This window comes from Budorcas taxicolor, chromosome X, assembly GCF_023091745.1.
Source record: "Budorcas taxicolor isolate Tak-1 chromosome X, Takin1.1, whole genome shotgun sequence".
Lineage (NCBI taxonomy): Eukaryota > Metazoa > Chordata > Mammalia > Artiodactyla > Bovidae > Budorcas > Budorcas taxicolor.
The window spans coordinates 14648628-14660487 of record NC_068935.1 but is presented as its reverse complement, the minus strand read 5'-3'; the positions used below and the strand labels follow the sequence as shown (position 1 = coordinate 14660487).

Here is an 11860-nt window from a genome sequence, read left to right as displayed (position 1 = left end):
CTGCCAATGCAGGAGACGCAGGTTCGAATCCTGGGTTGGGAAGATCCCTTAGAGAAGGAAATGGCAACCCACTCCAGTATTCTTGCCTGGAAAATCTCAGACAGAGGAGCCTGATGGACTACAGTCCATGGGGTCGAAAGAGTCAGACAAAACTGAGCAACTGAGCAAGGACACAGCATGGATAGTCCATATTGGCAGAGGATACCTAGCTAGATTTAGTAACATCAAATGCTACCAGTCTCACAAAATAAGGGTTTCAAATTTCTTTAAAGACCTAGTCTTAATGTGAATAAAATTAATGCACGATAAGTCCAACAAAGAAATAAGTGACAGAACATAAAGGTGCTCAGGTTCTTAATAACTTACCAAAGGATTTAAATGTGTAGGCCTCATGTACCATCTAAAATTAGAAACTTCAGTGAAAGATTGTGGTCTTGTGGTAGACTATGTAACATTTTATAATTTACAAACCAGTTAATATAAAAGTGATACCATAGTAGTTTATTTGTGTTGATTTGGGAAGAATCAGCACTTACTGTCACTTGAAGATAAGGTCTTCCGATGTCATAGTTTGCTATTTTCCTTAGGAAATCACCACAGTACCTATTCAATTTTTCTGTAACTGAAAATGTAGACACAGATGTTAAAACTCCAAATTTGGACAGAAACATTAGTATAAAATAAATTGCCATGAAAGTTGTTTTTAAAGATCTTGAATCTTAAAAATATTTCCTATTTCTCATTCAGTATGAGAACAGAAATCACACCTGCTAAAGTGTGTAATTTTGCAATCTCAGCCTGAGGGTTTTTCAATCAACAGTTACTTAAGTATTAACTTTTCGCTTCTCCAGCATTTATGTGGCACTAAAACTGAACTGCCTATTTAAGTTTCTAATAGCTTAATATGAAAACCCAGATTCTATTTGATAAACAACAGTTTTCAACCCATATGGAAGAATCATACTGGCTCATTTAGCAAGTACATGTAGGTCTATTATAGGTCAAAAATATGGAAGAAAGACATCAAATACATTCAGAAAGAGACAAGTTTTGACTTCTTTAATAATACATTCAAAATTTTAATAGGAGGATTCACTACTTTAACTTTAAACACAATTTTAAGAACAAAAGACCACACACTGGTCAAAACATTTAGATATTCAAAGGGTATGAAGTCACAATAGAGTGGAAAACCTTACGACAACTGAATTCAGTATGCTCGTTGTACAGCTGACCAAACTAAAGGCCAAGGCAACTGGAATGTAACAATCCACATGTGCTTTTGAAAATGACAGAAACTACCTCAGTTATAAGAAATGCAGGTTGACCACTTTAGGGGAATGTAATCCTCAAATTAGCAATTTAGAATTTTCCACTGTAGTCTATGGCCACACCACCTGTCTGTGCCTGATGTTGTCCAATCTCAGAAGCTAAGCACGGTCAGAGTATGGTTAGCTTATGACCACAAACTTCTTCTGGTTAGAACTGGGATGGGAGAATTCCATCATAACCCAATTAAAAATGCAAGGATGCTAAATGTGCATGAAAAGTTACTCTTGTAAATTGGGATGCCTTAATGCTGAGGCAGTAGAATAAAATGGCTACACAGATAGCCACCCCTGGTGGCTCAGATGGTAAAAAAAAAAACAAACAAAAAACAAACAAATCTGCTTGCTAATGCAGGAGACCTGGTTCCATCCCCAGTAGGGAAGATGATCATAGGGAAGGGAATGGCAACTCACTCCAGTATCTTCCCTGGAGAACCCTATGGACAGAGTAGTCAGTGGGCTACAGTTTCCGGGGGTGGCAAAATCAGTCACGATGGACACTTTCACAAATAGAACAGTGAACACAAATTCTAAGTCAAGATAATATTCATATAGAAACAAGTAACATGAATTTTCTTTTTTTAAGATAAATTTATTTATTTTAATTGGAGGTTAATTACTTTACAATATTGTATTGGTTTTGCCATATATCAACATGAATCCACCACAGGTATACACGTGTTCCCCATCCTGAACCCCCCTCCTTCCTCCCTCCCTGTACCATCCCTCTGGGGCTTGATGACCTTTTCAAGTAATGAATTTAAAATGAAGTGTGTTAGCTCCAAACACAAGATGAACAGAAAACCACTTTAGAATTTATGTAATATTCTTGCTGAAAAACGGTTATTGAAATCACAACAAAATAACAGAATATCTTTAAAGCAATGCTTTATTTATAACCTTTAGTCATTTCATTTGCCAATTTTTAAGAAGCTATATTTGGTTTGTAAATTTTGTGCAAGTAGACTTCTGCTTTATTGTTCCCCAAACTGCAGATATCCAAGACACAGATGACATGTTCTCTATCCATTTTAGATACTGCTTTGATAATATCACCTAAAAGTAAAGCAGATGGAAAGTATTATAAAACAGATAAATATTTACTCAGATTAAGTATCACAAAAGCTGATTTTTCTTATAATTAACAGTGTCTCTGATTTTCTCCCTCTTCCCTCCAATTCATCACACACCTTCATCGAGTTATGTCACAGTAATTTCTGCAGATAACAGTGAATACATCAAACAAATGCTATAAAAAATGTCAAGATACAAGCTGGTACTCCCCATAATTAATTAATTAACTAAATAAATCTACATATTTTCAAGGTCATTTAGGTGCCAAGTAAACAGTTTCCTAGTACTCCTCAAGGAAATACAAAGAATAAATTTTTCTATTTTGAAATTCAATTATCAATTATTTACAAAACTTCTAAGACATAAAGCAAAGTAAGAATAATAATTGAAGCTGCTTTTAAAGTATATTTCCTTTGAAGTAGCTTTATTAACTAACTTAGCTTTGGATATTCTTAAGCACCTTTATCAAGAGGGGATTGGGTGAGACATTGATGAAAATGGCAGAGTACAGAATTTCAGGGCTCTCTCCCTCCACTAAAGCAACTTAGAAGCTGGCAAAAAGCTCAGATCAGCTTTTGCAGAACTCTGGAATTTAGAACAAAACAACAACCTGGTGAAAGATTAATGAATAGAGATTCTGCTGCACTGTGGTAAGAGTGTGCTTGTTTTGAACTGCCCACCTACTCCCCAAATCAGCAACAGTCATGAAGATGGCAGCTTGCCCTCCTGGTACAGGTTGGTAGCATCAGAGGGAGCAATGCTGACCTTTTTCTCAAAGATGTGGTTGTGTACTTTTGATGTCTTAGGCAGCTCCCTCAAGGTCAGATGCAAGAAACTGCTTTTGTTTTACCAAATTTGGAGCACCCCCACGACTAGGGTAGCTTTCCCAGTGGCTTTTGCCGAAAGCATATTAAGGGAGGCCTGGTGTGCTGCGATTCATGGGGTCACAAAGAGTCAGACACGACTGAGCGACTGAACTGAACTGAAATGAACTGATATTAAGGCAAAAGCACTGATCAATCAGAGCAGATAGAGCAGGGGATAAAGTTGGGACAAGCAATAGATAAGACCAAAAAGCCTGGAGAGAAAGGAGCTGGGAAAAGAGATGTGGGGGGAGTATTATTGGCTTTTAAGACTTCCTGTGTATTTCAAGGAATCAAGGTAGCCACGTATATGCCCAGTGCTGGATGCATGTTCAGAAAAGGCCTGAGAAAACACTCATTGTTCACCTCTGGCTAACCATCAGTCTCTGCAGAGCAGAACTGAGGGCTAAGACAGGACCACAGACAACTGGCTAAGTACTGAAGGGGCTTCCCTGGTGGCTCAGTAGTAAAGAATCCACCTGTCAACGTAGGAGATGCGGGTTCAATTCCTGCGTGGGGAAGACCCCTGGAGGACAGCCTGGTAAACCACTTCAGTATTCTTGCCTGGAGAATCCCATGGACAGAGGAGCCTGGCAGGCTACAGTCCATGGGGTCGCAAAGAATTGGACACAACTGAGTGACTAAACAACCACAAAGCACCAAAGGGGTACCACAACACGGAGTCAATCTGCAAAACATGAGGGAGTACCGTTTTTCTTTTCTTCCTTTTCTTGGGTAAAATGGGATTTAAGGAATCTCTTTCAGAACACTACCTGACCACTACTAAACTACTGTATCACAGATTCTGTGACTGCACGTGACAAAGATTTCATTTTAAATATGAGAAGATTAAAACATTTAGAGGTTAAGTAAAATAACCAAAGTCAAGGGTGATTCTAAACTGGACAGTCTGGCATCAAAGTATGGGCTCTGAACCTTTTGTGCTACTTCTCAAAAAAATTATGCTAAAAGGCTAGCAGTGCGTCTACATTTTATGGGGCCTGAAAAGGTACAGTACTGGGGGGCCCTCTTTATGAAACAGAAAGAAAAATACCTCCAAGAAAACCCCAGAAGGGCCTCGGAAGGGATTTATGCAAGTGAGAACTCCTCAAGCTTAGATTTCATCAGCTTCACACGAAAGCCACATCTGCCACAAAATCGGATGTTTTTTTAATCCTTAATAATTTTATTTATTTTTGTCTCTGCTGGGTGTTTGTTCCTGCATGGGCTTTGTTTTTAAGTTGCACAGAGTGGGGGCTAGTTGCAGTGCACAGGCATCTCCCTGTGGCGGCTTCTCTTGTTGTGGAGCACAGGGTCTAGGCACGCGGGCCTGAGCAGCTGTGGCATATGGGCTCAGCAGTTGCGCTGCATGGGCTTAGTTGCTCTGAGGTATGTGGAAACATTCTGGACCAGGGATCAAACCCACATCTCCCACACTGGCAGGTGGACTCTCTACCTCTCAGCCACCAGGGAAGCCCCTGATGAATTATTTAAAACTGTGCAAGTTCCCTAACACACAATGGATATAATAAAAGCGCTAGGTCTTCCCTGGTGGCTCAGTGGTAACGAATCCACTTGCCAGTGCAAGAGACCTGGCTTTGAGCCCTGATTCGGGAGGATCCCACATGCTGCAGAGCTACTAGGCCTGTGCGCAACAACTACTGAGCCTGTGCTCTAGAGCCTGGGAGCCATAACTGCTGACCCCATGTGCAGCAACTACTGAAGGCCTTGTGCCCTAGAGCTTGTGCTCTAAAACAAGAGAAGCCACCAGAACAGAAGCCCGTGCACTGCAACTAGAGGGTAGCCATCCTTCCCCACTGCACAGCTAAAGAACAGCGCATGCAGCAATGAAGACCCAGCACAGTCAAAATTAAAAAACAAAACAAAACAAAACAAAAAACTTGCTAGTACTATATAGTTTTCTCCTTCTTTGATTGGAATGGACTTTAATCCAGGTGCTTTGGAAAGATTTTAAGATCTTCAGATTTGATGCTAACAACAGAAACCCAAACCTTAATAATTCTAATTGTTACCATGTGGTTTATAAATACTGAGTTACACAGTACCTGCAACAAAATGTTTAAGTCAGTCTTCTGTTTAGGTGACTCTGCCTACTTGTGTAAATGACCACCTCTCTGTGCTTCAGTCTGCTTATGTAGTAACTACATCATAGGAGGATTAAATGCATGAAAAAGCACTTTGGTAGCTGACATAACAATTAAATGTCAGCAACCATCCTTTTCTACTTCAGAAAAACTGGTATTAAATTACAAATTTTTGGAGGTTTTCGTTAAATGTAATATTGCTTCTCTTGTTACCATACTGATTCTTTTCTATTTATAAATGTGTTTTGATGGGCAGTAAAACAAAGTGTCTCAAAAGTTTTAAATAGATAAAATGTGCTTTACACAGTTGTCTATAAAAAGTGCTTTATGTAATCCAAGCAATTCATACTATAAACTTCACTCTTATTGTTGTATGCAACTTTTGCTATCATGTAAATAAGTAAATAGAACTAATAGATACCCTGCTTTAAAAAATACCCTGCTATTAAATTACAATGTTATCATTTATATTACAAAGGAATTATTTTAAGAGGGTTATAGATTTTACCTATAAAATGAGCTTCTCTACATCTTGTTTTAAATTGTTAGAATTACAAAAATTGTATATTTTTAGGAACATCATATATGCATAAGGTGAGTGTGACAAAGGAATGCTATGTGTTTACCACTCCGTTTCCTATTCATGGTCACATGGGAGACAAAGAGTCCTGGCCTCCCTTTAGTTAGGTTAGCGTTAGTCGCTCAGTTGTGTCCAACTCTTTGCAACCCCACAGGCTGTAGCCTGCCAGGCTCCTCTGTCTACGGAATTCCCCAAGCAAGAATACTGGAATGTGTTGCCGTTCCCTTCTTCAGGGTATCTTCAAAAGCCAGGGATCAAACCTGGGTCTCCTGCACTGCAGGCAAATTCTTTACCATCTAACTGATCCACCAGTTAGGTTGAGATCATGTAAATAAGTTCTGGCAAATGTGAGTGGAAATGTAGCAGTTTTGCTCCAACACAATTAAAAGCCAGTTTCTTTCATCCCTTTCTTCCTCCACCTAGACAACCCTATAAGTCATTTGTTCCTGTTGGAGCTGCAGCAGGATGGAAGCAGGCTGCATTCCTGAATCACTGCTGGGGAGAAAGCTAATAACTGATTGCATCAGACTTGACTTGAGCAAGAAACAAACTTTTACTGTGTTAAGTCACTGAGACTTTGGAATTGCTTTGTACTGCAGCACAGTCTAACCTATCTTGTAATATAGTGTGTCATTCCTTTCTCTGAACATAATATTGGAAATTCGGATTACCTAGAGGATAACAGAATTATTTTCTTACATGTGTTAAAACCTTTTCATACCATGTTACACTTCTGAAATGTTTATCAATGGAAACTGCTTTCAAAGAGGTGGGATGTGTATGTGTGTGTGTGTATACACATACATATATTCTTGTACTTAACAGTTAAAAGTATAATAGCAATTTCAATATTGTATCAGTATTATTCAACATGATTTGGGAACTATGGCTAATCCCTTGGAAAAACATTAAGCTGGATCCCCCATCTCATTCTCTATACCAAAATAAATTCCATATGGATTAAAATTTTAAACTATAAAAATGAAACCATATTAACAAAAGCAAAAAAAAAAAAGACCACGCCCAAACAATCCAATTCAAAAATGGGCAAAGGACTTAAATCAACATTTCTCCAAAGAAGATATACACATGGCCAACGAGCTCATAAAAATATACTATAATTTGTAGTTAGGGAAATGCAAATCAGAACCCCAATGAGATATCACTGTAGGATGGCTATTATAAAAAAAACAATCAAAAGCAGAGCCCCCCGCCCAAAAACCCCAAAATAATGTGTTGGTGAGAATGTGGAGAAATTGGGATCCTCGTGGATTGCTTATGGGAATGTAAAATGGTACAGCTGCTGTGGAAAATGGTTTGCTGGTTTCTCAAAAAGTTAAATATAGAACTACCAAGCTGCTGCTGCTGCTGCTAAGTCGCTTCAGTCGTGTCCGACTCTGTGCGACCCCATAGACGTCAGCCTACCAGGCTCCACTGTCCCTGGGAGTCTCCAGGCAAGAACACTGGAGTGGGTTGCCATTTCCTTCTCCAATGCATGAAAGTGAAAAGTGAAAGTGAAGTCGCTTAGTCGTGTCCGACTCTTTGAGACCCCATGGACTGCAGCCCACCAGGCTCCTCCATCCATGGGATTTTCCAGGCAAGAGTACTGGAGTGGGATGCCACTGCCTTCTCTGAGAACTACCATATGACTCAGCAATTCCAACCCTAGGGATATTCTTAAAACGACTGAAATCAGGGACTTAAACAGGTACTTGCACACCAATTTACATAGCAGAACTATTCACAGTGGTCAAAAGATGGAAACAACCCAAATGTCCATCAACAGGCGAATGAATTAAAAAAAATGTGGCACATACATTCACCAGAAGATTATTCAGATGTAAAAAGAAATGAAATTCTGATATATATTATAACATGGATGGACCTTGAGGATATTATACCAAGTTAGTAAGTCAGACCGAAAAGGACTAAACTGCATTACTTCACTTAGATATCTAGAATGGGCAAATTCATGGGGACAGAAAGTAAAATAGAGGTTATCAGGAGCTAAGGAGAGGGGGGAATGGGGAGTTATTGTTTAACAGGTATAGTGTTTCTGTTTTCAGATGATGAAAATGTTCTGAAAATGGTTAACATTGATGGTTGCACAACACTGTAAATGTACTTAGTGTCACTGAATTGTACACTTTAAAATGGTTAAAGTGGTAATTTTATGTTATGCATATTTTACCACAATACAAATTATATGTGAGTAAAAAAACATATAAAAGTATCAGAAAAAAAACAGTGAATTAAAAAAAAAATCTTCCACTGAGTGATGTCTTCTTGAGTCTGACATAAAATCGATAGCCACAAAAATGAAAGACTGATATATTTGAGTACATAAAAATAAAATTACTTAACAAATCAAAATAAGATTCCCACTGAATAAATTTCAAACTGATAAAAGTATTTGCAACACACAATGAAGGTTAAATTTCTTCAGTATGCAGAAAGAGCTTACAAATTAATTTTAAAAAGAACTCAGAAAAATGGGAAAAAAACTAGCATAGAAAGTTCTAGAAAGCTCACAAAAAATATAAATGGCCAATAAATATATGAAGATATTGAACCTTAGAAATAATTCAGAACTGCAAATGAAAATAATGATAACAATACATTTTGCCTACCATCTGCCAAAGATTAACAAGACTGATACTATCTAGTATTTTTAAGGGAGTGAGTCAAGTGGCACTCTTTCTTTTGGTTGAAGTGTGAATTGTTATAACCTTTTTGAAGGACATTTTGACAATACCTGCCAAAATTTTGGGCTTCCCTGATGTCTCAAATCTGCCTGCAATGCAGGAGACCCAGGTTTGATCCCTGGGTTGGGAAGATCCCCTGGACAAGGAGATGGCAACCCACTCTAGTATTCTTGCCCGGGAAATCCTTGGATAGAGGAGCCTCATGGCTATAGTCCATGGGTCACAAAGAGTCAGACACGACTGAGTGACTAACACTTTCACTTTTCACTTACACCAAAAGTTTGAATTTGGTGACATCTAAGAAATAGGGAAAGGAATACATCAAGGCTGTATATTGTCACCCTGCTTATTTAACTTATATCTAGGGTACATCATGAGAAATGCTGGGCTGAATGAAGCACAAGCTAGAATCAAGATTGCCGAGAAAAATTAATAACCTCCGATATGCAGATGACACCACCCTTATGGCAGAAAGTGAAGAGGAACTAAAAAGCCTGTTGATGAAAGTGAAAGAGGAGAGTGAAAAAGTTGGCCTAAAGCTCAACATTCAGAAAACAAAGATCATGGCATCTGGTCCCATCACTTCATGGGAAATAGATAGGGAAACAGTGGAAACAGTGAGAGACTTTATTTTGGGCTCCAAAATCACTGCAGATGGTGATTGCAGCCATGAAATTAAAAGATGCTTACTCCTTGGGAGATAAGTTATGATCAACCTAGACAGTATATTAAAAAGCAGAGACATTACTTTGCCAACAAAGGTCTGTCTAGTGAAAGCTATGGTTTTTCCAGTAGTCATGTATGGATGTGAGACTTGGGCTATAAAGAAAGCTGAGTGCTGAAGAATTGATGCTTTTGAACTGTGTTGTTGGAGGAGACTCTTGAGAGTCCTTGGACTGCAAGGAGATCCAACCAGTCCATCCTAAAGGAAATCAGTCCTGAATATTCATTGGAATGACCGACGCTGAAATTCCAATCCTGTGGCCACCTGATGGGAAGAACTGATCATTGGAAAAGATCCTGATGCTGGGAAAGACTGAAGGCAGGAGGAGAAGGGGCCGACAGGATGAGATGGCTGGATGGCATCACCGACTCAATGGACATGAGTTTGAGTAAACTCTGGGAGTTGGTGATGGACAGGGAGGCCTGGCGTGCTGCAGTCCATGGGGTCACAAAGATTTGGACACGACTGAGCAACTGGACTGAAGAATTCATTTTACAGATATATAAGTGAACAAAGATTATAGATTATATATACATACACATGCGGCTTCCCCGGTGGCTCAATGGTAAAGAATCTGCCTGTCAACACAGAAGATGTGAGTTTAATCCCTAATCCGGGAAGATCCCCTGGAGGAGGAAATGGCAACCCACTCCAGTCTTCTTCCCTGGGAAATCCCATGGACAGAGGAGCCTGGCAGGCTACAGTCCATGGGGTCACAAAAGAGTCAGACACAACTTAACAACTGACCACCACCAACATACATACACACACACAGATAGATATAGATACTCATTGCAGTACTGTTTGCCAGTATAAAAAACATTTGGAAACAATCTAAATGTCCATCAATACAGGACTAATTAAGTAAATACCAGTATAGCTACACAGTGGAGTATTTATAGCTACTAAAATGAAAGAGGTAGCTCTCTATATATTGATAGAAGTGTTAACAGGTAAAAGTTGGTTATGAAACCATGTTTAGTATAATTCCATGTATGTATCTAAGAGAGAGAGGAACAGACTGTATGTGTGCATGTGTGCGCATGTATGTGAGACAGAAAGAATATACTGTCAAATGTAAAAATAATTTCTTAAAGGATTTAAATACAGGTTATCTCCAGAGAGTGGGTGGGCTGGTAGAAAGGGATGAACCTTCAAAGGCAGGGAGGGAAACTTTCAGTTTTACCCTGTACCATTTGGTATTATTTGAATTTTTAAATTATGAACATGGATAGCTTTTATAATAAAAAAAACTAGTTTATAAAAATGTTGAAAAGATGATACCAATGTTATACTGTAAGCCACTGCATTACATTATTCTGTATATTTTTTAAAAATTATTTTAATTGGAGGCTAATCACTTTACAATATTGTGGTGGTTTTTGCCATACACTGACATGCATCAGCCATGGGTGAACATGAGTCCCCCATCCTGAACCCTGGTCCCACCTCCCTCCCCATCCCATCCCTCTGGGTTGTCCCAGTGTACCGGCTCTGAGTGCCCTGTTTCCTGCATTGAACTGGGACTGGCCATGTATTTCACATATGGTAATATACATGTTTCAATGCTATTCTCTCAAATCATCCCATCCTCACCTTCTCCCACAGAGTCCAAAAGTCTGTTCTTTTTATCTGTGTATCTTTCCATTTGTAATTATGGAGGGAATGGAAATGTTTGGAACCAAATTGATCTGTGCTCAAATCCTAGCTGTTATCTATGCTGATGAATCTCTCTGATCTTCAGTCTAATCATCTATCAACAGGAGATAATAATGTTTACCTTGCAAGGCTCTTCTTGTTAGGATTAGTTATTCAGTCCAGTTCAGTTCAGTCGCTCAGTCGTGTCTGACTCTTTGTGACCCCATGAATAACAGCACGTCAGGCCTCCCTGTCCATCACCAACTCTCGGAGTTCACTCAGACTCACGTCCATCGAGTCCGTGATGCCATCCAGCCATCTCATCCTCAGTCGTCCCCTTCTCCTCCTGCCCCCAATCCCTCCCAGTATCAGAGTCTTTTCCAATGAGTCAACTCTTCGCATGAGGTGGCCCAAGTATTGGGTTTCAGCTTCAGCATCATTCCTTCCAAAGAAATCCCAGGGCTGATTTCCTTCAGAATGGACTGGTTGGATCTCCTTGCAGTCCAAGGGACTCTCAAGAGTCTTCTCCAACACCACAGTTCAAAAGCATCAATTCTTCGGTGCTCAGCCTTCTTCACAGTCCAACTCTCACATCCATACACGACCACAGGAAAAACCGTAGCTTTGACTAGACGGACCTTAGTCGGCAAAGTAATGTCTCTGCTTTTGAATAGTTGTAACTTATGTAAAATGTCCAGGCACAATGCTTTGCAGAGAGCTAAATGGACACTATCATTATGCCATGAAAAATACGGTATTCCATGTTTGAAATGAATTACCTTGCTTTTGATTATATCCCTTCTCTCTTCTAGTGATTCTTGCCCTTCATGTCCCAAATATTAA

General features: G+C 39.3%; 1 protein-coding gene across 1 annotated transcript in view; it reads right to left on the bottom strand.

Annotated features, from left to right (window-relative positions):
• Positions 1 to 2253: 2253 nt before the first annotated feature.
• RADX (RPA1 related single stranded DNA binding protein, X-linked) overlaps positions 2254 to 11860 on the bottom strand; it is an 81307-nt gene continuing 71700 nt past the window's right edge. Inside the window, 1 exon segment of the mRNA XM_052663450.1 lies at positions 2254 to 2384. Within this exon segment, the coding sequence (XP_052519410.1) occupies positions 2254 to 2384 (131 nt within the window).